The following is a 27,996-nucleotide window of genomic DNA, read 5'->3' on the forward strand; positions in this document are numbered from 1 at the left end:
TGCCATTGTCATGACTAGCGAGACGTATTCGTCAAACCATCATACTAATTTTGGTTCATCTTAAGTTTGTAGTGGAGCACGACAGCCTAGTTGCAGGGACATGACTGGCCCTTCGAGAGTCAATAAAGCCTAAGCAATGGAACATCCCCACGGCCAGCGCACGGAACGGGTTTCCCCTCCTTCAGCGAGGGCACGAATACTCGTCAAGAAAGGGAAACCGGGACGGAAAAGAAAACCAGCGTGCCGACAATCGGACGCTCTCTCTGACACCGGCGAAGGTAGAAGGAGGTTGGACCTGTAACCACCTGCGAGCCAAGGACGATGACAACAAAGGTGTAAGCGTCTACCCTTGTTTTCTGTAGTCTCTCTACGCGACATTTACGCGTTATTGCTAACGTATAGCACTAACGTGTTGTTGACCTAGCCTTTTGCCTTATTCGCCTGAAACCGCAGAGCTGCAATGAGAAAAGCTAGGGTTAGGGGACGTTAATCGTTCACGGTACGATTGTGCGACTGGAACATTAGCTAGGCTTCTGCGTCAGCCGTACATAGGACAGACACCTACAAGTTAAGGGGGTCATCACGAGAGCACCGAGACGTAGGCGGCTAGGCAGGCGAGGCAGGGCAGGGCAGGCACAAATGTGCTTGCAGTGTGCAAAGAAATGCTTTGCATATATTAAATAAAAAATATCCAGGACATCGGAATGCGAACCTGTGCCCTTTCACAGAAGCCCATTATTCTACCTCCAACCACACTGTCACTAAAACTTCATCGCAAACGGACCCTATGCAAGCCTCATGTTGGGTAAATAATTTTGTTTGGGTGTCTCAGAAGAGTACAATAATAACTAGACGTCACACAATGTGAATTTTGTAATGAGTGGTTCGTTGTGTGCTTCTCATTCATTATGAAAGGCTCGGCCATAAATCTTCATCATTCACAGCGCCAATGAAATGCACATAATGTTTTACAGGTGTGTAGCGGGTACTAAAGCCCCTCCATCGCGTCTACTGTCGCTTTTTTAAAGAGCGCCAACCATTGTTCCACCATCACCGCCTATTCCTGGTTGCAGAGCTTCAGAAAGTAAATTATTGAGCCACGTTTTCCCACTTTTTTTCTTCTATCTTGTTTCTGAACACGGGAGAAAGTAAATATTCTATTCTTCGTCCTACAAGTGCAGTCTCGAGTTTCATCCTAAGCTAGCGAGAAACGCCACCTCGCTGCTGCGCACAAACTGCCCGACAGGGTCGACGGTTGGGCGGTGGGACACAATGAATGAGGCGGGGTGGGTGCGTCAAGGGGTGTGAGTTTTCCTTTCTCCATCCTACCCGTAGTAGGGCTAGAGCTGAGATGGTTCATCAACCAAAAAGCAGCAGAAACATCATGGTGGCACATCAGCTTCCGGTCGTTGGAGGACAAGTGTAAAGGGAGAGGGGAAGAACGAGTTGGTGCTATTTAAGCTAGCCGGCGGAAAGTGCATGGAGAGGCTTTAGCGGGTACCATGCTTCTCGAAAGAATGATGAGTGATAGGGTAGTGGGATTTTCTACACTTCACAAATATTATGATTTATAGCATAGAGGGTGCCACGCAAGTGCACTTGCAGTAGTTTCCTCAGAGTGTTTAAAAAGATTATCGGCATATCCCTTGGGAATCGATGTTATGAAAAGCACACAGATGGAAAGTGACTGTGTTCTAATTTTTTTGTTGTGCGGAACGTCACAAAGTGGCACTAAAGATATGTGCAAATACACACGCAGACATTTTGAACAGCTGCATATGTTTTATGTAACCAGTTATTTACAATTGTGTAATGATGCTATCAGAAACCTGGATGGTAGCAACATCATAAGCGGTAAGCTGATATGTAGCGCTGATGCTCGCGAGGATGGTAGCTCTGTACACTAATACATAAATCAACTTCAGTGGATGGCACCTAACTACAATTGACGTTAAAGGAAGATATGGTTCGATTTAAAAAAAGTTGCATTAATTTGTAGCTTAGGGCAAGAAATTTTTGCTCTATATATAGGCTTCTATGTCAATTTCAAATATGTAATTAGTTTTATAGTAAGTTGCGCAGTTTTGGTTTTATGCCACGGCAATGTGTAAAATATAGTTTGTCCTGGGCAAACTCTTTATGCCTTTAAACATTAGAGTTCATATTGCTCTATTTTAACTGTAGAATGCAAACAGCTACCAAGAAAGTGCTTATAAGACATTTTAATAGACAAGAAAAATTTGTGATGCGAGAAATCCTCAGCCTTGTCTAATTGCTTAGTTTAGGTTGATTATGCAGCCAATATCAAGCTTTAAAACAGATACTTGCACCCTTCACATGTTAAAGAATATGTGGGCAAAATTTCATCCTGATTAGGCTGTGAGAAGTATCAAAAACATAGTGTCCAAACTCAAGAAGTTGCCCAAAAATGGATATTGAGGAAAACGTATTTTAAAGGTATAAGCATAAGCTCGCCTATGTGGAATAGATATGTATGTTAAAATGATTTCTCCGATCATGAGAACTTGGCAATTATAGTTATTTTTAGCATGTGGCTTTAGTGAACTCGTGCGAAATGCAATGGCAAGCAGCCAGGGGACAATTTCCTCTAGACTCTGGACAATAAATTCTTTTTAGATTTTAGTTGCCACGTTGTGCTCTTTGGAAACAATTTCACCTTACTTCAAATTTATTTCAAATCTTGTTTATTTTTGTCGTGAGTAGAGAAACTAGTGAAAGCAAATAAAAATGAAAAATGTGTAATTTTAGAAAAATTATGACTAGCATCTTCCCTTAACTCGACGTGACAGCTGTATCATAGGAGTACATATGTAATGTTTATAAAATTGAATAGCCAGCATTGTAACTGCAATTGACATTTCATGAAATTAGGGTCTAATTGAAAGGTAGTTTTGAGACCTGGCGTGGCTCTGTTGTAGAATACTTGCTTGCCATGTAGAATGCTGGGGTTCAATTCCTGCTGGGACCCCGACATTTATTGTTGGCATTTATTGGGTAAATGCTGCCGATGCCAGCTTTTGTGTTGAAATTCCCCATGTCTGTTCTCGCCATGCCTAGGTAAGATGTAAACGGTTAATCACCTGTGGCACATCACATCACAATCACCTGTAATCCGCTGGTATTTGCCACATGTGTGGTGGAAAGGGTTCGACTATGTATGCGACGGGATTGTAACATTATTCATGTTATGGCAAGCGAGTCAGATTCGTCAAACTAATTATGGTATACCCCAAGTTGTGGGCCTGATCACGAGAGCACCCAGACGTAGGCGGCTCAGAAAGACACTTAATGCAGTACGCAAAGAAATGATTCATGTTTAAAAGGGCTCCACAAAGGCTGCTCTTCTAGCCTTCACTGTGACTGTGCTGCACATTGCACGCAGACTTGGTGGGGTTTTTTTTGTTTGTTTGTTAAAAATTGAGCAGACCATCCACTATCTCTGTCTGTTCCTAGCCCATTATAGTGTGTCCCCTTCTCTCATTGTTACACCAACCATTTTCCGTTCCGTTGTGTACTGTGCAGTCCAGAGCATTTTCTCTAGTTGCTTTGTTTTTCTGCACGGTTCCACTGTATAGCCGTCAATGTCTGAGCCGTCAGTATGCAGTGGTAGTATACTTCTTGTTTTAAGGACTGCACCAATTTGTTTTTTGGGGTTCATGTCTACGAGCCAAGTTCAGGAACAGAAACTATACTCAATTTTTTGTTATGCTGCAGGCACAAGAGCAGGCTTCAGCAGTCACATCCACCAAAATAAAGTCAGCCAATTTACCCAAAGTATATCATTAAAGAGAAAATATCTTTAATTAAAGGGGTGGTGCCACCAAATTTCGAGGCTGTTCCAAGCCTGTTGTGGGTTTCCTCTGTATGCAAGTATTCTCCACACCAAGGGTCGGACTCAACAAACCCATAGAATATATTTTAATTCACTTCTAGAAGAGTATCTGAATGCTCACTCTCACAATCTAGGCCCATCGCTGGCACAGCAACACTGACTTTTCGGAATAGGAGAAGCAACGGCAGTTGTCGTGACATCACACCAGATCTTTAGTGAAGTTAGTGACCTCCGCTCTCTCTGAAACGAGCATACCCAGCGTACCAGCAAGGCATCGGTTGCTGTATTACTCGCCGAGTTTCGATCCCTTTTTCGCTAAGTGCTACACATCAAAACTTGCAAAGGCATTCAGCATGCTTGAGTGCTGAAGGCATCCGGTGGGTTGCTAATTGCTACGCATCAAAACCTGCAAAGCATTCAGCGTGCTCGAGTGCTGAAGGCATCCGGTTGGTTGCCTGCGTAGCGATGATCCCTGCATACTATTGTGTGTTATACTTTCGTCCAAGCCGATTCGGTGACACAGTGAGTTTTCACGAGTTTCCCCGAGATGAACAACGAAGAAACGCCAAGACAGACTTTGTTTTTGGCCAAATACTTGGCTATGACCCTTTTGTTGAACAGCTGTGTTGTACAATGGATGGTACGCATGTTGTGAACAAAAAAAGAACTCGTATGCCTGCTGTTGCGAGTGTGCTGATGTCCTTTGCAGAGACACTGTGTGCGTCCGTCAAGGACACGGTGCTTTTGAAGAGACACTCGACGTGTCCTTCATGGACAACAGAGGCGTCCATCAAATATTCTGCACGCGTCCAGCAGCGGGGCTGCCTTCTCCTCCTTCAGCGTCTCGGCGCCTACAACAGGCCGGCACATCTAGCGTCGGGCGGCTTCCTCGTCCACGTTCTGTACATAGGTTGTAAATATAAACGCTTTGTTTCTTTCTGGCTGTCTTTTGCCTTGCCACTGATTAGATGCTACTGGAGCTGGCCATGGCGACTGTCGGCACGTTTGTTTTGCTGGCGCTTGTTTGGCACGTCTATGTGAGAGCAGACGAAACTCAGCACGATGTGCATCTCAGCCTTGTATCGTCACGTGACCAAGCCATCTATGCATCGACGTCACTGCTCAACTCGGCGCCACGATATGGAAACAGAAAATGGTCCACATTGGCAGAGCAATATTAAATTATTTAGCGAAAATACACGAATTTTGATGCATGTATTATGCTTCCTGGAACTGAAGGAAACGCTTACAGCAAAGAACACGCATGCCACAAATTTGGTGGCACCACCCCTTTAAAGGAAAATTCCCACACTCGTGGCCAGCTCCAATCAGTTAAAGCCAATGGAGCACCTACAATGTTAGATATCACGATTCAGCAGTAACTGGTGTGGGAGCATATTTTAGAGAAGAAAACAAGAAACGTTTAAAATCATTTGGTTTAAATGCCTTAGTGATGTACATGTGGTTGAAGTTTGTTTTAGTCGGTGGCTGAGGCATCGGTTATTCTTATGTCGCAGTTCTTTTGTAGCTTGGATGTGGGCCTATTCCAGATACTGGCTGCAACAATAGTCTCTTTTACAATTACGCTGGCCTTTATCCTCTCGACCTCTTAATTAAATGCTGCATGGTGCTCTGCTGGAGACAGCACCCTTCTTTCTGATGTTATTCATGTTGTCCTTCTTTGAAGATTTGCCTCTCTGCAACATAATCATAATCTACTCAGGGAATTCTGTTGGCAGCTTTTCTAAAATGCACTTCACCTTGCCTGACCAATCTACTTGTTCAGGGTTACGGCTTTCACTTCGAAACTGAAATGTCTATAAGCTTTTTTACTGGTCTTATTGTTTATTTCAATGAACTACAAGTGATGTAGACTGTGCCACTGTGCAAGCGCACACATTGAAAATGCACCTTTAAGTGTAATTTCTTCATAAACAATCGTGCAAAAGCTTTTATAGGTGCATTTCATATCGTGCCCAAGTGATAAGTCAGGAGATGAATTCCCGTTTCACCATTCGATAAAAAGGCGTTAGCATGGAATAATGAGCATAATGGAGCTTTTCTGTTCTCCACGAGCATGGCTTTCTTTCCTCAATGAGTTGCGCAGATGAAGACCTCAAGTGTGGGGCAGCTTTCATAGTTGTGAAACAAGTATTTCTCTATTGTCACACCACCAAACAACAGGAGGACCTCCATTTGACAATACCTTTGATTTATACTGATAAGTAAATTAAACAAGTGATTTTGTATTTTTGTCCTTCCCACAAAAATGAGCTGCTGCTACACAGCAGAAATTTGTGCTGTGAAGTGCATGTCCATGATTTGTGGAAATGTCATGCCTGAAAGCCTATTGAACCACAACACAAGATGTTTGTTCTTTAAATGTCAAAACAACTGGTAGAAAACATGACAGGCGGGAAAGGTAAAGTGAACTATAGGAATGAAGAACAAACCTGCCAAATCAAAACTGCCTGTGAAACTAGTTTGGCGAGTCGCTGCTGTCAGTTACTTTTTTTGTACCGCAAAGAGACAGAAGTGAATATGCTTTGTCCTATTTTGTGCTTCTTTTAACATTTAAAATAACTGCTACTAAGGCATATTGACAAAGGCTCATGGGTTAAAAAAAAGAGCACATCTTGCACGATGACTCAGAAGGAACACAGGGTAAAGTGGTCCATGCATGCTGTGTCATTTCTGATCGAGTGTTCGTTGCTGTGTTTTGTTTTTTCTCCACGAACAACCTTTTAACTTCTCACATGCACAAAAATATGTTATAATTTGTCCAACTATCTTCTAAATTTTGTATGCTTTCACCAGTGGCGTAGCTGGAGGCGATAGCATGGTTCAGCCCACACCATCCACTTCATGCCCGAATAAATGTTTGTGACCACACTCCGGCTTTTTTAATGAAGCAGAAATGATCAAGCACTTATTTATAGAATGTTGAAGATATCAATACCTAAGGTAAAGATTTCTAAAGCCGCCTCTTCAAAAAAAGTGGTGTTGAACTTTCTACATCAGCATTGCTCTCACTGGGGGCAGTGGCACTAGGGCACTTCAGCAAGGTCATTTAAAATGCTGTATTTGATTAGTTTAAAGAATCGGAGAATGCCATGTTAATTCTGTCGTTACATCTAAAACATTACCTTGCATTAATCCATTTACCCTAACTATATCAATTATTTCATATGTTTAGGTAGCATTGCATTAAAAGACACCAAAATTATCACAAATATTTTTGTATCTATATAGATTATCTTATTCGCATATATACTTCGCCCTGTTTTTCTCCTGTCTCTTTCCTTTTTTATTATTTCGTTATGTTTGTTTCATGAATTTTACTGCCGCAGCCCTTGTGGGTGATCCGCCGTGTTAAGTCGTGCCATTCTTTCAGTGATCATCATTATCATCATCACCTGGCTTTCGTATGGTATGGCTTCTGTTTAATTTGTGACTAATAATGCACAGTTTTAATAGAAAATTCTGGACAACCAAATCTGCAGCTACAGGACCGTGACACTGCACACTTCACAGCCACTATTCGCAAAAAATGCCATTCCGATAGCTGACGGTGTACAAGAAAGGTATGTGCACATGGTTGCGGTTTCTGTGCGGCCATCTGAGCAGCAGGTGCGGCAACGAAGTTAAAGTCACCATGGCATCGACACGAGTGCACATATGAACGCCACTGTGGAGGTTGCAACGGCGTAGTGTTCTGCAATCCGCGGCAATGACGTGGTGAGTGGGTTTGCTGGCGGCCATAGTTCAAGTGTAATGGGCTTTTTCCTAGTCCTAACAGCACCCGAAATGAAGATCGCCTGCCGGTAGGCTGTGTCGGAGGCCTGCTTTCGCGCCGATTTTGGGGGGAAATATTTGCACGTTTGCGGCACCAAATTTGGCTTGGTCCGCACGTGTCGTCATGTGGCTATTCGCCCCGAGAACGAGCGGAGTTGCCGCCTGGTGGCCACTGGCTGAAGTGCACCTAGTGTGGATTGCTCCCGGTGTCGTCTGCTATCCACATAGGCTAGCATGTGTGCGTATGTCATGTTCGTGCTCAAAGGGTGGTTTGTCCCACTCTGCTGGCGCAAGGGTAACTGCTTGTACGTTTGCCTAGCACTGTCTACAAAAGCATTTGGCCTTACTCGCCTGTATATGTACCGAAATAAGATGACGTCGAGCACTTGGCGAGACTGATGTGTATCGTCGTCGTAGCCTTTCTTCGCCAGGATCATGTCGGTGTAGGGGCCGCTTCTTAGCTGAAGCCCATCGTAATGTGTACTTGGCGTCGCCCAAACATGAGGAATAATAAATATTGTGTGAATGCAGCGTTTTAGCGAATAAGGGATAAACTAAAGTTTTGTATTGTTGTTAGGTGTCGACTTAAAAACAAAATGTGGCATTCTTGCTTATCGGTTATGCGACGAGCCTTAATTGTGCTTGAAATAACCTTCTATTGTACGGTCCTACTTCCATAACACTGTTGTATAGTAAATTCTGACACTTCGGTACTTCAATTAAATGACACGGAGCTGATTAAGCTTGAGTTGCCGTGCACAATTTTAGCGTTGGGTGGTATATTTATACAGACAGACCCGTGTTCTTATCAAAGGTGAACATTTGGCAGAAGTCTGCCTGGTTGAAATAGGAATGATAAAAACTCCAAACTGCAAATAAAAAACTCCAAAAATTGTATTCAGAAAACCAGCGTTTTGAAGCCAGACCATGCGCTGACTCAAGAGCTGTAATACAATTTTCGGTTGGAGTTTTCCAATTGCCTCACCCTTGTTCTTAGATTTGGGTTCACTTAGAAGAGGACAGATTGTCAAAATTATTGCAGACGGCGTGCCTCACATATCACGTATAATTTCAAGGAGAACGTCACATTTTTTTTTTTCACATTATCCTGTGAGCTTTTGTGGCCTTGTGCTAAACAGACGGAAGGAGTGAACGCATATTCGCTGGAAAACAAAACAAACTTCGTTTCATCAATTAATTCAACCTTTCCATCACTTTGATGCAGATAATCGTTATAAGAAAGCTGCGGGCTGAACTATTACCTTTTCATACTTTTATAGGAGTAAGAACAAGCGCACTTACGCGCTGTAAGTCACGCAGCTTTCCTGAATAAACATATCGACTGTTCTATGTTTATTGCATAAAGAATTGATTAAGACGAAAAGGTGGAATGAGTAATCGCTCTATTTTTGGGTTCATCGCCGAAAAATATCGAGTTTCTTTTTTCTGGGGTGGGAGGAAGGGAGGGAATGAGAGGGTTGGTATTCATGACCAGCGTGCATGAAGAATGAATTCAGTCATGCTCAGCAGTGCATAGTAGGCGGGACACAAGCTCAACACCTAAAATAAAAATACAAGAAGCGAGACACACAGCAGTGCGAAAGTGCAGACAGTCGCCAAGTGTGAACATCCCTTTTAATGGCAGACTGCATTTTTGTCACAAGTAAAAGTAACGTTCGGTAAGCTTCGTACATCCGTTAAGCAAAGAACGGCATATTTATTACGACTGGGCAGCAGCCAACGCATTTTATTCGCCGACAATCGGCTCACAGGGCTCAGAAAACGTGCCCTTGCGTGCATTTGTATGCGCGCCGCCGGCCGCCTATCCACACTAGCACTGTGACGGTGCTGCCCCGTATAACCCGATCTCAGGGCGAATATAGTTATGTATTAGCCACTAAAATCATGGTGCGTTCCTCCTCGAGGTCGGCGCCCATGCGCAGACTGCCTACCCGCAAAATGCCCATTAACAGCTGCGCGGCCGCATATCACAACCTGCACTGGACGTGCTCTGCTCGCGCAATGCTACTTACACTACTGTGCTTTTGCAGGAAAAGCGGAAGCGACGAAAAAATGTTTTCGCTAGCCTTCGACTCTACACGTTCTAAAACTTTCCCTGAATTAGAGCTAAGTTTGCCTCTGGCGCGAACTGGTGCAGCCGGAGAACACCTTGCAGCTTTGTCGAAGTGACTTTCGAGGTAAACTTTATTTCTTTTTCTTTAAAACGCTCGCGCGTCTACAAACTGGGAAAGTGGTGAAATAACTTTATTTAAAATGCAGCGATTGGTAGTAGTCAGTGGGCCACGTTGATAGAAGGCCGCTTGGAGCTGTTGTTGAAACCAAAAGTAACATGAAGATGGGTTATTGTTCATAAACACTTGGAGACATGGATTTATAGAAACCTCACGATTAGAAGCATCTAACGCATTCTTTTGTCATTTTGGGTGCATTGCAATGACAGCTTTCATTGCGTTACTATGATTTTAAAAAAAGTCATTGGTTAATCTATGTAACGGCTATTTTTTTTTTTACCACGTTTTTGTCTTTTTGTGGAGAATTCTGCTATTATATAGTGGTAGCCATTTAACCAGCAAACCTATGAGCCGTCGCTATCCGAGACAAGCTAACATGGAAATCCGAAAGCAGTGTCCGAAAGCAACTGGTGGGCGAGAAAGTTTGGCAAGCGGGTTGTCGGCGGGCTACGCCGAAGCCAAATTTCGGCAGGAGCTGGAGAGTGTTTGGACCGCGGTCGCGACATGCTGGGTTGCGCCGTAGTCGGGCTGATGGCGGCGCCCCGTATGTTGGAGACATCCACGTAGCGCATATCCGCAGGATGACGACACAGGCTGTTGGTTGATCGGCGTCGTCATGAGAGTTGTGATAATTGCGATCGCCCTCGCAGCCCTGCCGCCGTGGACGACCGGCTACGATGTGTTTTTCTACAAGCCAGGCTTCTACGACCGCAAGTACGGCAGTTTCCCGGAGGATCTACGTCTCCGCATGGTCGAGGAAGCGAAGCGTATGTTTCAATTCGGGTACGACAGTTACATGAAGTATGCGTTTCCGAAGGACGAACTCAACCCCATCTACTGCACCGGCCGAGGCCCCGACTACGACAACCCGTCGAACATCAACATCAACGACGTGCTGGGCGACTACTCGCTCACCCTGGTCGACTCGCTGGACACGCTGGCCGTGATGGGGAACGCGAGCGAGTTCCGCAACGCCGTGCGCCTCATCCTCGAGCACGTCTCCTTCGACAAAGACAACGTGGTGCAGGTGTTCGAGGCCAACATTCGGCTGCTGGGCGCACTGCTGTCGGCGCACCTGCTCATCACGGACCGGGAGCAGCCGTTCGGCGACCTGCGGCCCCCTGGGTACCGGGACGAGCTGCTGCGGCTCGCGCGGGACCTGGCGTCGCGCCTGCTGCCGGCCTTCGAGAACACGCGCACGGGCATCCCCTACCCGAGGGTGAACCTGCGCCGCGGCGTGCCCCGGGCCGTCTCGACGCACACGTGCACCGCCGGCGCAGGCTCGCTGCTGCTCGAGTTCGGCGTGCTCAGCCGGCTGCTGGACGACGGCGCGTACGAGGAGGCGGCGCGGCGGGCCACGCGGGCCCTGTGGCGCCTCCGGGCGAAGGACACTGGCCTCCTGGGCAACATCGTGGACGTCAACACGGGCGAGTGGGTCGGCAAGATGAGCGGCATCGGCGCCGGCCTCGACTCCTTCTTCGAGTACCTGCTCAAGACATACATCCTGTTTGGTGACATGGAGGACTTCCGCATGTTCAACGAGAGCTACAGCCTCATCAAGCAGTACATGCGCAAGGGACGCGTCTCGTGCAACGAGGGCTGCGGTGAGCATCCGCTCTACGTCAACGTCAACATGCAGGATGGTTCGACGTCCACTCTGTGGATTGATTCCTTGCAGGCGTCCTTCTCGGGCATCCAAGTCCTGCTGGGCGACATTGAGGAGGCCATTTGCAGTCACGCCCTGTTCTATGCCATCTGGAGGCGCTTTGGTGCCTTGCCAGAGCGTTTCAACTGGCAGAAAGCGTTGCCCGATTTGGCCTTCTATCCCCTCAGACCGGAACTGATTGAATCCACGTACCTTTTGTATCGGGCCACCAAGAACCCCTTTTACCTGCATGTTGGCCGAGACATTCTACAGAGTCTCAACAATCACACCAAAGCACCGTGCGGCTACGCCACCATTCACAATGTTCAGGACAAATCCCTCGAAGACCGCATGGAAAGCTTTTTCTTAAGTGAAACCTGCAAGTACCTTTACCTGCTGTTTGATGTTGACAATCCCTTGAACAAGCACTTTGCCAAGTATATTTTTACGACAGAGGGACACATTTTGCCAATTATTCGCCCTTTGAGGACATCTCCTCCGACCAGGGAGAATGTGCCCACTGCAATTGATGTGCAGACTGTGGCAACATTAGTGCCTAGAGTCTTAAATGAGACAGATTGTCACTGTGACAAAGTGCCTGAAGAGAGGCAATACTTATTGCCTCTGAAGCATAACTATCTTCAACAAATCAGCCAATCCCTGGGTCTCGATGGAGATGTTTGAATGTTTTGTGATCGTAACGACACACGTTCCCCATTTCTTCACCTGCTCTGGCTGCACTTTTTTTGGATTTGTCAAGTGTAGACATCTGCCTGGTGAATGTACTTATAGTGCTGAAGATGCTCAAACGACAGCACATTCAGGCAACAGGTACCATTCCTGACACTTGCACTAGGGGTGTGCACAATTTGTGAGAAAGTATTTTGTTGTGCAGGTCATCCTGTCAAAATTTTATGTGGTGTGTACAGTCCCGCACAACACTGAGGGATATTGCTCAATCTCGCGAGAGATTCTAATGCAAATAAGTTAAATTGTTGATTCAGAGCAAGTGCTTCTTTTCACAAAGTTGCCATATTTTATTTCCATCTGCCCAAAGGAAATACCGTAACCTTATTTTCATGCTTAATAAAGTCTAGCACTGCTGTGGCATTTTCTGAGTGCGATTTTCTGTTGGTGATTTGTGTTCTAATGGAGGCCACTGTAATAAGAACCAAAGTTCAGAGGTTAAGTAATTGCTGAAGCTAATGAAAAATATGGTAGTAGCTTTTGCAGTTTTGACAAGTGTTTCCACGGATGGTTTGCCTGCATGTCATAAATGAGGATGCAGTCCATGCTTCCAATAAACAGTTACATTGGGAGGAGCAAATAAGCACTTAAATATTGAAGGTGCTTACCCTGAAGAGCTTCATGATGCCTGTGTCAGAAAATTTTGTTTTGTTATCGAAAAAGTAATACAGTGGCAGATGGGGATTGAGCTCTACCTGTTTGATCGAGCACTGCCTCACTCCATTTAGCAGGAGCACTCAATGAAGTGCTAACTCTTTATAGTTTATGAGTAAAGACAGGCATTGAAGGCAAGGAAATTATAGGGGATGTTATTTATAGTACGGCATACCTGGTAAGCCCTTAATTTGCTTATAACACCAACTAACTTGTGCGAAACTGCCAATACACCTTGTAACGCTTGGTTTAACGAAAAAAAGGCACTTTGGCTGCCAGTGCTTTGAAATGTAACGAAAACTAAAAACAAAAAAGCAATAATTTTGAACGAAAACTTAAGCTCAACATTATCATTTTGTTTTCAAGTGAAACTGAAGTTTTTTCAGTTATTTTTGGGTTGAGCGCACAATAAAACTTGGTGGTATAAAGCAATTGAGGCTGTGTAACGTAAGCAATATTGCATACCTCAGAATACAGTGTAAGCACCTATCTCAGGCAGGAATTACACAGTAAAGATGCATCGAAATTGTGAGAAACATGTGAAGGGTGGCAACCAGAGATTTTTACATTAACAGAAATGGACTCTCATATACCTGTCACACAAGCCAGTGTCAAATGGGCGTTGTTGGCACTGAAGTTTGTTTTATCAGAACAGCAGTCTCTCACATCAGAGAGTACATTTGGTGATGTGCTGCTTCTGAGATCATGCTCACTGCCTTGACACAAAGCATTCAGCCTGCTAAAAAAATTCTTAATTCACTTTTGAGCTGGTTTTTTTAGGTGCAGCACTGAGAAATGCAGAGACACATAGTAAACACGATGGGCGCTGTCGTGTCTACTATGTGTCTCTGCATGCCTTAGCGCTGCAGCCAAAGCAATTTGTCCCTGAGCAAACTTGCCCAAACCAAAGTTCTGTTGAAGCAATCACTTTTAAGACAATGAATACTATGACCTAGGAGTGTACTGATTTCTACTAGTTGGCAGGAACTAGTGGTGCAAGTTACCTGCGCTCCTCTGAAAAAAACGTGTTTTACCCCTGCTTTATTCTTCAAGTAGGAGTGCAAGGCACATCTTTTCTTTTCGTTATGAAATTGAGTGGTACTTTTTACAATATAACAAAACTAAAACAAAAAAAGAAACATTTCGTTCCGACTCTGTTGGCTGCTACTCGCTGACTGCTTTGGATAGAATTAATTCCCTCAATAAGTTGGATCTGCTAGATTTCTCACTCACAAACAATGCCGCTGACACTGCGCTTAGTGCTCGTTAGCACGTTAATTGGATATTCTCAAGCTCCTTTCTGCATCCTTCAAGCAACATGCTGAATGAACGCAAAGACGTGAGTTTGCTCAATACCATCTTTCAATTCTAATAACGAAATGACTGTGCATCATGCATCTTCTGCACTGACGGCATTTGTTAGTTGACATGTATTCCGGTAAACATTCATGATTGCCAACAATGTGAGCTCACTTGGTGCCTTTCTTGCCAGCTTAGTATTCATAGTCATCTTGCGGCATTATAGAAATATTTGGGTCGTACAGGAGTGCCATGTGCTCGAATACAGCCCCAGAACAGCAGTAACAGAAGCAGTGAGCTAGCAGTGAATGGTGAACTGTACGTGCAACAAGGAGTGTCAAGCCATTTCCTACTTTGACCTTTCACACATAAACTTGCCTATTTCGATTCTCATCATGAGAGGAATTATCACATAATCCACCCACGTGTCCTTTAGAATTAACTGTGACCTCCACAGGACACAAAATGTTTTCTTCATGACACACCTAGATTTATCTGTCCACAGTGGTCATGACAAGGAAATGTTCGCCTTTGTCAGGTACGTATCAAAACTACTGCATGGCTATTCATATTGATATTGTTGTTTTAGCGATTCTAGTCTTGATTTCATCTCAAGCCCTGTTATATTTTGTTCAATACGATTATGAATCACACTGTGGTGTATAGCTCCAAAAATTTTGACCATCAAGTTTTCTTTTAGGAGCACACTATGCGACTTGGGCGTCTGCAGAGGAGGGGAGTGCTAAGGTTTCCCCCCAGGTCAACCAACACCTACCCACACCCGAGCCACGCCAGCGCTTCCCCTCCCACCGCAACGCAACATGGTTTTGCACACCCCCCCCCCCCCTCTAAGACAAATTTCTGCTGACGCTAATAGTACACCAGTCTCTAGAGCGACCGCCGTGCTCTATACAGAACACCTCTGGCAGAGCATTGTAACCACTGTACCGAGGCAAACCAGAAATTTTATTTAGGCAGACAAATGATTATACAGTTGTAAATACCAGTACTCTTTCAAATATGTGGCAGAGATTGGGCTGGCCGGTGGGGCAATAACGCTTTCGTGGCTGCGCCTATTTCGATCGATAGTATGCTATCAATGTTGAATATTATTGCGGAAGAACGGCCAACACAAAGAAGAAGACCAGAGCGCGCCCCAAGCATGCGCATGCATTACATTTTTTTGTAGTTTTCAACCCGGCATCTAATAAACAAGACGTTGCGTCTGCTCCGCTTTCTGGTTTTCATCAAAAAGGTGTCGTGACCCGGATTACAATGATCGGTTGAAGACCCCTAACGATGCAGCCGGCTCTCTGAAGAGGACGGCTGATCGAGGCAATCAACGTGGTGAACCTAGGCGATGAGTGAACGATCCATGTCATCACGAGACCTTCGATTCTCGACGTGAAGACATGAAAAAGCTATGACAAAAATGCATCACGGTTCGAGCGGCAATCAGGATCATCAACGACATGATGAATCTTATGCAGACAGAAGCAGTGCCGATCAGTGAGCTGAGAAATCGTCTTAACCTGTTGAAAATAAAGAAAACTATGATCACAGACCTTGACAGATAAGTAGAAGAGCATGTTGCTGAGGGTAACCTTGAGGTTGAGATTCAAAGCGTCCAAGATTCTATCGTACGCCCCAGTGAAGTACCGGGCCGAACGTACTTTATCAGCACCTCAAGTCATAGCTAGGCAAGTCATAGCCATTAAATGACCTGCATTTTGGTATCACTTTGAGTTAACTATTCACCAAAGCCATAGAGTTAATAATAACTCTATGACCAAAACTGACACCTCGCCGACGTAGGCAAACTGAAATACCTCGAGCTGAAGCTATCTGTCGGGTAAAGTGGAAGGTGTCATAAGCGGCTTGGCTACAACCTCCAGAAGCGAGCTATAAATCTTCTAAAAGAAATATATTTGGCTATAGATTACTGATTGTGAACGACCACATAGGCCAGCATCTTAACCCACTTTATTAAGAAGATTTTGAAGGCCTTCAAAGGCAGTATGAAGAGGTGCGAATTCGCATGAGATCCCTTCGTATAACCTTGGTGTCGAAGAGAGAGTATGGATTGTTGCTGAAAACGGCAATAATACATGCAGAGTCTCCCGTAAAAAGTGGTACTTCGTTATATCCAGCGCACCCTAATTCCCAGTAAAAATTTCCCCTGACTAATTAAAAATTTCCAATTGGATCCCATTGAAACCGATTAAACATTTCCAATTGGACCAGTTAGGAGTTCCCGATAGTGTTTTGGGACATCAATTGAAAAATTTCAATTGGTTCAATGGGTCATCCTGTTAGGTTTGAATGGATCCTGCCAACATAACCAATGGGTAACACAATCAATATCCAAATGGATTGGCCAATTAGACTACCAGATGAACCAAGTTTACCCATTGGAAAGAGCATAGAGTTCCTATTGGATTTATCACTTGTGTGGTGGTTCTAACCAACTGAAACTACCGGTTGCATAAAAAACTAGTCCAAATGGTTTTATCAATTAGGTGGATTGGTCAGACCAATCTTGCCAATTGGAATTACGATATAGCTTTGAATTAAGGGTCTCATGTGTTAATCTCATTGGAGATGCATCCAAATTAAGAAAGCATGTTATTAGAATTCATGTTAGATTTCATAATTTTATTAGATTTCATTAGTGAAGGCTACCATGAAAACGTTCTCTAGATATGTTAGGTTCATCCTTAAATGTAACCTCACTCAACATGTCAGTAATTTCTGCCTAGTGAGTTGTGCCGGGTCCCAAGAACAATAGGGTAATTTTCGTGGCCGATTGTAAAGTGAATTGACGAAATAAATGACACACTTGGCATAAAAATGTAAAGATATTTCATTTCAGGAGGACTGTTGTAATGGCAAACATATTTCTATGAACTATTTTCTTGTATTACAGCTTTACTCATTTCTGTCATGTCGAATTGAAACCAATTGGCAATCATTAAAGTCTAATTGGAATCAATTGGTGGAGTTCTCATAAAAAACCACATCTGGTTTAAAGGTCCTAAGCCCATTTCGATTTATAAGTTCTACTATGAAACTCTTGATTAATCATTAAATCAACCTGGTGCATTTATCCCAACTGGATACTAAGTATAATTATTATTGATTCATTATATGTAATGGGTAGAATAAGTCCTACCCAAAACTGTCCTATATAAAGCACCAATTGGACCTATACCAATCTCCAAGTGATCCTATATATAGAAATGTCCAATCGATGGCCTAATATTACAGGGACAAGTATAATGATATGCAAACATTCCGATCAGAATAACAATCTTCCAATATTAATTGAGGAATCGCACGAGCATTTGGAGTATCAAAAAATAGGGTGGCAAAATGAACAATTTACACCAATTGTCTTGGAACTAACAATTCTAATTGGGCTTTCCCATTGAAGTTCAAGGTCCCAATTGGTTTTAGTGCATATCATTGGGGGCCAATTGGTATGGCCTGTTGGATTGAGCGACTTTTTTTTTACTGTGTTTGAGGACCAATTGGAGAAGAGCCAATGGGCTAGCATTCCAGTTGGACACTTCAGGGCATCCTATTAAAACCTATTGGATAATGGGTCACGCCAACTGGGGCCAATTGAGGCCAATTGAATTTCCCAATCGGTGTTAATGTTTTTTTTTTACTGGGTTGTCTTCAAAAGATACAAGCGGTACTAGAGGCCAACTAGATGAATTTTCTATTTTAGATTTCTTCAGCCTTGAAGTAAGAAGCCGGGAACAGGCGTTCATGATGATGATTGACCATCGTGAAACCAAAATCTAAGGAAGATAGCCGAGGTTCAGCGTTAGTCAGTCGACGCTGAACCTCTGTTAACCGTGAAACTATGTTCAAAGATGATCTGTGATGTCAAAGATATCACTCGGTGGATCACTGCCCAGCTTAGCAGAAAAAAGAGAACCTGTGCAAGCTTGGATGTTGCTTCCGATGCGCTCGACCATTTCACAGAGCGAAGGAATTCAAAAGCTGGAAGAGGTTGGATAGGGCAAAATGTAAGGGACGGCACATCACTTATATGTGCGACCCAAAATGGAAACAAGAAAAGAACGAAACGCAGACGTAGACCACTGTTTCCAGCTCGTCTGTACACACTTTAAAGGGTACTACTGACACGAAACTGTTCACTTATTGTTCTTTTGTGTCAAATCATAGACCAAGCCCCCGAGAGCGTAGGAAACGTACCAGTAAGCGTAAGTGCACTCCGAAAACTTAATTACAACATGCTTTTAAAAGCTAGCTGTAAATAATTTACAGAAATTAATTAACTGTACCGGGCACTAAGCATAGCTGGGTGAGTGCCACAGCCCAGGCAGTGGGGGTTGTGAGGCAAGCCTTAGACGTCCCCTCATGGGAGGCCTAGGCCCGACCACCTAAACCTGCTTGTTTCTGATAATAATGTTTATTCCCCTCCCTTTAAAAACTAGGTTCAGCTCCTACTGTACCGTGGCGTCACAATGATGACGATGATGATGATGTAATGGTGGCCTGCCTCTTTGCAACGGGGGCACACACTGCAGTGTCCTGGCCTCAGGGGAAAAACAAAAAAGTTTAAAAAATAAAAAAGTAAAAAAGAATAAGAAATGTTTTGAAACACCCACACTCGCCAAAGGCAGGAGATTCGCGCATAACAGATCCTAAGTTTGGCGTACAGTTCACCACTCGGAAAGCCGCCTTTTCGTGGCAGCCACCGAGCGTCGTGCCTCATCATCGGCACTGTTGTACTAGAGTGTACTAGTACATTAGTTGTACTCAGCATTAGAGATGTGCACGGACTCTGGGTAGTCCGAAAACCCGAGGCCAACCCGGTTCGCGGGCCGGGATAGGGCAGCCGGACCTCTTTTCACCTCGGGCCCGGGCCGGGCTTTCTTGTTGAACTATAGGGCCAGGCTCGGGCCTGATGAAAATCCCGAATCAAGTCAATAATAATAATAATAATAATAATAATAATAATAATAATAATAATAATAATAATAATAATAATAATAATAATGTGCCGGAATTCTTGTTGTTCATTCGTGTGTTTTCTTTAGAGAGAAACGCACTTTTTGTGGAAGAAAATTATTTCTTTTGCCATAGTTTTCATAGTTGGGGTGTATGTGGGTTAATTAGCTGAAATTCACGGCTTTTATAGGGCCACTCACCAGTCCACATACCAAATTTTAGTTAGACCATGGAAGCTGTTGGGTGTCCGATGAGGAACATTTTGCCACGAAAATGTTTTGAAACGGTTCATTGGGAGCTAAGAAAACTGCTTCTTCTTCTTTTTTTTTTTTTTTTAAGTGGCGCGAAACGAGGATGAAAGGAGGCGAGCTCGAAACCCTTGCCGCTCCTCCGTGTAGCCTTCGCAAGCCAAATCTTCCCTACTCTCTCCAGCATCCGCCCAGGAGGTCACGTGTGCATGACGTGCCCAAATAAGCCCAACCCCCGTCGTGCACGTGAGTAGCCTGTTTTTTTTTTTTTATTTGACCACCGTTGTTTCGAGATCTACTGCCTGTTTCTGCGGGATGGTTTGGATATGCTGGCTTAGACGCGGTAGAATAGATAAGCGAATTCTAATAGATAAGCGAATTCGCGAACGCGTAGGAGCGTTCACCGGCTGTCGTCTGCTCGATGCGCTGACCGCGGAACCACGGGGACACGCCAGTGTGACAGAAGAAGAAAGTGCAGAGGACATGGCCTACCCGAATGCCCACCAGAACATCGTCGTCGTCAGCACTCCGAAACAAGTAAACGCCGACCGCTACGCCAGAATGCGGCAGTTATCCATCCAAGGGAAGATCCACGAAGTCAACGCGTATGAAGCGGCACCCGATAATACAACCAAGGGAGTGATTCGAGGCATTCCCTGTGAGGACGGACCCCGAGTGCTAGATCAGAGCATCGTAAACCCAAGAAAGCCGTTGGCATTGGTGGTCAAACGCATAAGCAATACATCTACGGTTGTTATCGCGTTCGACGGATTGAGAGTGCCCAAGTTCGTCAGCTATGGCGCAAAGCTCATTCCTTGCACTTTGCATCGCAAGAAAATAGACATATATGTTACCAATGCGGCCGCCTCGGCCACCGTATGGGCGTTTGCCCAAATCCTACCAACCGCATCTGCCGGAGCTGCGGCCTCTACAACCCCGACCAACAATACGCGTGCTCGCCAAGTGTAACCTGTGTGGTGGCGCCCATATGATCGCCGACAAAGACTGCAGAGGAAGGTACAAGACTCCGTACGTGATACGCAGACGCCGATGGGAGCACCGATAAGCTAATAACCAATGGACGCAGCAAGACTACCTGCACACCGAGACAACCACATCGAAATCAAGGTCGCAATCGCAAATCCAGTCCCGGTCTCACAGCAAGACAAGGCTCAAACGATTTCCGAGAGGTTCCAGGTCCACGACGCCAGCTCCAGTAGACAAGGGGGGCTGGGCGGGCGAAGTCCGGGGCACCGCGCGGGAAAGGGTCGGTAAACCACCTACAGCTCCAGAGAAAACAAATTCAATCAAGACTGCCAATATAGATGAACTAACAAAAGAGAACGTGGAAATGCACGAGTGAGTCCAAAAGCTAACACAAAAGGTGCAAGAACACAGACGTGAGCGTGGCGGGTCGGCACAAAACAAACATACTGAAAACCACCCGGTGGCGACGAGCGCTCCAGGCGCGGACGCTTCAGATTCAGACGTAGGTGCTCCAGCTTCGAAAAAACGGGTGATTCAACCTGAAGTACACGAAGAAGGTTCCTAGAGTCAGTTACGAGCTGAAATTATGGACACCAGGAAAATGCTGCGCACCATGCAAAGCTCCTTTGAGACGCTACACGCAAGAGTCCTCGCTACACGCAACAGTCAATACCCCGTAATCACGCAACAGGGACACGTTACGGCGAGCAGTGACGTAGGACCGAGCACCCTTCCAGGGCATCAGGGCAACTTAAACCCGCATCATGGCTATCACTAATCAAGCGATAGTCATATGGCAGTAGAATGCCATGGCTTCGCCGGAAAAAGGGCAGTTCTACAGCAACACATTAGGCACTCAACACGAAAACCAGACCAATATTACTTCAAGAAATGGTTACAAACGCGGCTACTTTAACAGGCTACGAAGCGCACAGCAGCAAAATCGAGGGAAGGGGTATATGTACGCTCGTAACGAAGCGTCTCACGTTCGCTCACCACGAACTAAGCGGCGTCCAAATGGAACACGCTCACATCAAACTGGTCCCCACTAAACGGAGGGGAAAAAAATTGGTAGCATATCCACGAAGAGAGACGCTGCGAGCGCCGACGAGTGCTGACGCGCTTCACGTCGGCTCCTGCTTTCATGAACAGCTTCGCAGTGAACATCACCACGTGCATTTCTCAGAGTGATATCAGAGGATTCGCCTCGTCATCCAGATTCTCAGGATACCAAATACAAGGTGGGCCAACTGTTTTTCGTCTTTTTAAGACCTTTTCTCGGTGCACACCACACGAGACGCTGTTAAGCCTCGAGAAACAGTCTGCTTTTCTCAGGGAGCCGGCGCTGTAAACCCAATGGAATCCACCGCGTCGGCAGGCGACGCGCAAGACACTGATGCTGATTCGAGGACGATGGACGTACAACACGATGATAATGAATCGCCAGCCACTACCGAGAGTGAAGAAGGCTGGCACACCGTCTACTACGGACGTCGTCGAAAGCCCGGACATGAATCGGTCAGGTACGCTGACGGCGTCCATGGTGCTAACAACAAGGTAGAACCCGACTTTGGTAACACGCAAGCCAAAACGCAGGAAAGACGGATGAGCCGTACCGAAAAAGCGAGCAGAATGCTCAAGCTGCCGGCGGGAGACTACAAAATTGTCATCCGACCGAGAGGAGGCCTACGCCTAGCCGCACTCGGCCCAACCGATATAACCAGAGGCATACATGAAGCCGCGGCTACACCACCAGAAGTCCGGCACTTCGACGTGATATGCCGCAGCAAGACACAGAACATCATGATAGTGAGCCCACCAGACGCCGACCGAGCTGACCAGTACAGAAAAATCGAGGAAATACTTATGCGAGGCAAAGAAAATGAAGTGGCAGCGTATAAAGCAGCACCAGAAGATACAGCCAAGGGTATCATTAAAGGAATCCCACTGGAAGAAACTCCTGGTAGCATTAGGGCGGGCCTTGTCACCGAAAGAAACCACAGCATCATCACGGCGAAACGACTGGGGAATACTACAACAGTCATTGAGCTCTTCAGTGGAAACAAGGTACCCTCCAGTGTGTGCTATGATGGAGTAAAAATACCGTGCACGCTATACCGCAAGCAAACTGACTACTGCAAGCAGTGCAACAGACTGGGACATAGAAGTGACGTGTGCCCAAACCCCCAAGATAAACTTTGTGCTGGTTGCGGCATTCGCAACTCCAAAGACGACCACAGATGCGACCCTATAGTTGTCAAATCTGTGGAAAAGACCACGTTACAGCCGATAAAAGCTGCGCAGCCAGGTTCAAGAAACCTTACATTGTAAAACAGAGGCAATGGGCCACACTACGAGAAAATCAAAGGAAAAGCTCATGTCCACCAAGAGGACGTCCACGAGAGCGCTCGACATCGAGACCTGAAAAATGACAGCAAACGAGATCCCGCTCCGGTTCAAGGAACCGCAGCCCTGCAAGCTCCCGCCCCAGTTTTAGGTCGGGATCGGCGTCTAAGGGACCAACAAACAAGGTGAGATGGGCAGATAGAGTACGCGGCTTGCGACCGGAGGGACCTCAGGAGGTTAAAAATAATAACGGTAGCAATAACAACAACAGTCAAGAGTTAGAGTGGCTTAAAGATGAAAACAGACGAATGAAAGAAATGATAAAACAGATGCAAGCTCAAATAGAACTCCTCACTATGGAACGCGAATGCGGCAAAAACAGAAGCCCTAATATAACTAATAGTGTAATGCAGGAGGAAACACCCATAGCCGACGATTGCATGGAGATAACTACCCCTCCGTTAAAACGAAAGTCCAAAACGCAGAAAACTACAGATCGCCCAAGCACTAAACAAGAAAGCATCTCACAACAAACAAGGTTCGATAACATTGAGAAAAAAGTAGACCAGCTATTAACCACGTTTCCATCTATCATGGAAACCACCACTAAGACGTCTGTTGATCTGACGGCCCTAGCAGCCAGGGTAGGAATGCTGGAACGAGGACGCAACCCACAAACATCCGCAGACCTTCAGGGCGCAGTCGCGAACGTTCACCAACAACCGCAGACACCATATCCCCTGCAGGCAACTCCCACAAGACCACCAACTCCTCTCATCCACCCACTTATTTTCACGCCTCCCACACAAATAACGAACAGCGATGGTGAGGCGTGGTAAAGGACAACTCCGCATATGGCAATAGAACTGTAGAGAATTCAGGGCTAAGATATCTGTCATCCAGCAGTACATCCGACAAGGTGACAAGCCAGATGTTTTTTTACTTCACGAAACGCATGGCTTCGCCACACTACCAGGATACCAGTCAGTAAGTCCCGAGTGTGAAGATGGAAATAAAGCTCTCACTACACTAGTAAAGAGAGAGATTACGGTCAGAACCCATAATCTAAAATGTGAATACAACCATATAATGACAGAACTTCTGTCTAGGAAAACAAAAGGGAGCAGCACATTTATTCTTAACGTATATAGCAGTCAGTCAAATCACAGACAGCAATTTCACTCTCTCTTTATCCAGACCGTGATATCAGCTGGCAGCGCCCCGCTCATCGTAGCAGAGGACTTCAACGTCCAACACGAGGCATGGGGGTATGGTTTCACCACCCCCAATGGAAAACGGTTATGGCAGAGCATACAAGATGAACAGCTTACTCTGATAACAGACCCGCATGCACACACACGCATAGGTACAAGCACCCAGCGAGACACAACACCGGATCTTACAATAACCGAGAATTCCCCGGGGGCTACATGGCACAACACATTCGATGATTTAGGAAGTGACCATCGCATACTCGAAACACACGTACCATTCACCGATAGCGACAGGATTACGACCATGTGTAACACGAAACGTCTAGTTTACTGGGATAAATTTCGGGAGATCAGAAAAACGATTACCGAACATCCAGCAATGGTGCGAGAGCATAATATACACCGTCAGGAAAGCCACACAGGAAGTAGAAACAGATATCCCAGTTGAGCGCATCGATAACAGAATAATCCACCTGTGGCGAACTAAAGAAGCGTTACAACACAAATGGCGGAGGCAAAGACACAGCAGAACAATCCGGAAAAAGATAGCACAGCTCAACAAAGACATTGAAAGTCACTGCAAGCAGCTGTTTGAGCAACAATGGGCGGAGATATGTAAGGACATGGGCAGCCATATTGGAACATCACAAACGTGGAAGTTGCTAAGGTTTCTTTTAGATCCCACCAATACCAAAACTGAACAGAGACACACTATCCGTCGTCTCACACGCGAATACGAAGGAAACGAGGCACCGCTAATGACAGATCTACAAAACATCTACATGCCGAAATCGCCGCCACTACAACATAAAAACTGTACAGGCCAAGCCAACCCCAACATGGACCAAAGCTTTGAGGTAGCAGAGATTAGAGTGGTGCTCCACAAATTAAATGTAAAATCGGCACCGGGACCCGATGGAGTCACCAACCGAGCATTACGTAACCTGGACAATGAATACATAGAATTTTTAAATGGATATATAAACAAATGTTGGACAGAAGGGGCAATACCCGGCGCGTAAAAAGAGGCTAGAACAATCCTTATACCAAAACCTGGAAAGCCAATCAACAAAGTAAATCTCCGATTCCGACCCATCTCATTAACCTCATGCGTAGCAAAAGTAAGGGAACATGCATTTCTAAATAGAGCCAACAACTATCTTGAGGATGGTGGATACTACCACACACGATGATAGGCTTCCGTCGTCACCTAGCCTATCAAGATGCCATGCTACAAATTAAACACCAAATCATAGACTACCCCACAAGATCCACACGAGCCATACTCAGTCTGGATCTCAAGAAAGCATATGACAATGCAGCTCACAAAACAATTCTCAGCCGCATATCGAGCTTAAACATGGGTGAGCGAGCCTATAGTTACGTCAGAAACTTCTTGACCAACAGATAAACAAGGCTCAGCTTAGGAGGCCTTACATCTGATCTCCAAGAATTGGGCTGCAGAGGCACTCCACAGGGCTCCGTAATATCGCCAATGCTCTTTAATCTAATCATGATTGGACTACCGAACGAGTTAAATAAAATCCCTGGAATATATCACTCTATCTACGCGGATTACATCGAAATATGGGTCAGTGATGGCAGCGACGGCTACATAGAACAGAGACTCCAAGAAGCAATAGGAACAGTTGAGTGATACTTGGAAGGAACAGGACTCACATGCTCCCCGGAGAAATCAGAACTTCTCTACAGGCCAGAAATCAGAGGCAGACCACCCAAGTAAGAGGAAAACAAGCGGCAGTATGAGGAAATTAGGATTCATACAGAGGAGGGCACAGCTATACCGACCGTTCCAAAAATACGGGAACTGGGATTAGTCATCGAGGCTAACGGTGCCAACGGCGAGACTATACGCAGTCTAAACGCGTAAGTCACGAATGCGATGAGATTGATTCGCAGGGTCACGAATAAACACCGAGGTATGGAAGAAGCCCACGTAATTCGTCTAATCCAGGCGTTCGTCATAAGTCCCATAACGTATGTAGCAGCATACCACAACTGGCAAAAAGCTGAAACTAACATAATATATGCACTCATCCGGAAGGTCTACAAACAAGCGATAGGAATACCTGAGTATGCTAGCACAGACCTTTTTCTTTAGCTAGGACTACACAATACGCTTGAAGAGATTATAGAAGCTCAGCGGATATTTCAGCTCGAAAGGCTTACTAAAACTAAAACGGGAAGAAATATAGTGAGTAGATTAGGAATCACGTACCATGCACAACATGAGGTCAACCATGGCATCTTCAATACAATCAGAGCTAAGATAGTCTCTAACCCGATACCGAAAAACATGAACCCCATTATCAACACGGACCGCAGAAAAGACCGAGCAAAAGCACTGCTCGAAGCACACGGCACGGACAGTAAATCTCTTTTTGTAGATGTTAGCCCATACCCTGAATGAAAAGCTCACACTGCTGTCGTGATTGACACGTCCGGCATTTTTATTAATGCGTGCTCTGTCATAACAAACGATATAGAGGAGGCTGAGGCGGTAGCCATAGCCATGGCTATCACCTCCAACAAACACTCATTCATACTAAACGATTCGCAAGTAGCAATCAGAAATTTTACGCAAGGATTTCACAGCAAGCCCTCAGAATCCTCGTTAATAACCAAGAACTACACAAAGTAGAAGAACCCAAATACCTCGTATGGTTCCCGGCGCACACAGAGACTGATACACCCAATCCTAACGAGCTGGCTCATGAGTTGTGGCGAGAATTAACCCACCGCGCAACCCGACCACACCGCTCGGTGATCATCCCTGGCGCCGCCGACGTACCACACAAAGACCGATTTACAAGCTACGCAGAATACATGCAACACTACAGAGAAGCGAGGCGCGTCTTTCCCGCACCTCATCAGAGTCTAAACAGGCAGGAAGCATCGGAATACCGACAGCTACAGACGAACTGCTACCCGAATCCTGTGCACCTCCACAGGAGCTACCCACACTTATACCCTGACAATAAATGTAAGCTATGTGTAATAGAAAAGGCGTCTTACAAACGTATATTAGGGGAATGCGCCAACTTATCAACAAATTCTCCTGAAATCTTCCGGGAGCAATGGCGGCTTGTGCTGCTCAGCTCGGAGGTTCAAGACCAAAAATGGGCTATCCAGCAGGCCAGGGAGGCTGTACAGAGACAAGGTCTCCCGGTACCTCCTTGTGCGGTCTAGCCCGGACCACAAACATGCCGGATACGCAAATAAAGTTTATTCATCATCATCATCATCATCATATCCACAGAGTGAATGATGAAGAGTGGGGTGAAGCATTTGTTCTTGCTTCCGTCTGTCTGTGCGTGCGTCTGTTCATGCGTCCGTCCCCGCGTTCGTCCATGCATCCACCCCTGCGTCCGTTCATGCGTCCATCTATGCATCTGTCTGTGTGTCCGTTCGTCCATCTATTCAACACTCCAAGTACCACCATCTCGCATCTTTTGATCATATATTCCCTATATAGAAGCACTGCCACCCAGCGGGCATTCCAAGGACTAAACGAGAGGTGGCACACGCACACTTTCTTACGGCTTGCGCTTCGTGTCTACTTCCCACCTTTAACCACCTCGAGTTACGAACCTCGAGTAACCAACCAACTCCCGGTGGCACCGCAGCGGTGGTTCGGCAACTAGAGCTTTCATGCCCGTTTTGGAGCACGCGGCGGGCCGCACCCGTGTGCTCTTTTATCTAGGGGCCGTGCCAGTGTAATCTAGGGACTGTACAGCCTAACTACAGTGTACTAGAAGGGGGCAGTGGGCTCACTCTCCGGCGGAGAGTATGCAGAGGGGTGGCTCCAGAAGTGTCTAATTATGAAATGGAAGCGCACAACGTAGAAGCAGACGGAAAGACAGGGACAAGCGCTAACTACCAACTGAAAGTTTATTCGGAAAAAATATGAAATATATACTAAAAGATGATACAGTGTCAAGGCACATAC

General features: G+C 45.5%; 2 protein-coding genes across 2 annotated transcripts; both read left to right on the forward strand.

The window, feature by feature from the left end:
- Positions 1-9,303: 9,303 nt before the first annotated feature.
- Positions 9,304-27,993, forward strand: LOC142783232 (uncharacterized). The gene is made up of 2 exons (XM_075882287.1): positions 9,304-9,846; positions 19,571-27,993. Exon 2 carries the CDS (start codon positions 21,823-21,825, stop codon positions 22,795-22,797), a length of 975 nt encoding a protein of 324 aa, XP_075738402.1. The 5' UTR covers positions 9,304-9,846; positions 19,571-21,822; the 3' UTR covers positions 22,798-27,993.
- Positions 10,251-12,655, forward strand: LOC119178323 (ER degradation-enhancing alpha-mannosidase-like protein 1). The gene has a single exon (XM_037429514.2). It carries the CDS (start codon positions 10,517-10,519, stop codon positions 12,227-12,229), a length of 1,713 nt encoding a protein of 570 aa, XP_037285411.1. The 5' UTR covers positions 10,251-10,516; the 3' UTR covers positions 12,230-12,655.
- Positions 27,994-27,996: the final 3 nt, after the last annotated feature.

This window comes from Rhipicephalus microplus, chromosome 2 (genome assembly GCF_043290135.1).
Source record: "Rhipicephalus microplus isolate Deutch F79 chromosome 2, USDA_Rmic, whole genome shotgun sequence".
Classification (NCBI taxonomy): Eukaryota; Metazoa; Arthropoda; class Arachnida; order Ixodida; family Ixodidae; genus Rhipicephalus; species Rhipicephalus microplus.

Bases quoted from the DNA above. Each gene is read 5' to 3' on its own strand.
- LOC142783232 (XM_075882287.1), top strand. From the start codon at position 21,823: ATGGAATCCACCGCGTCGGCAGGCGACGCGCAAGACACTGATGCTGAT.
- LOC119178323 (XM_037429514.2), top strand. From the start codon at position 10,517: ATGAGAGTTGTGATAATTGCGATCGCCCTCGCAGCCCTGCCGCCGTGG.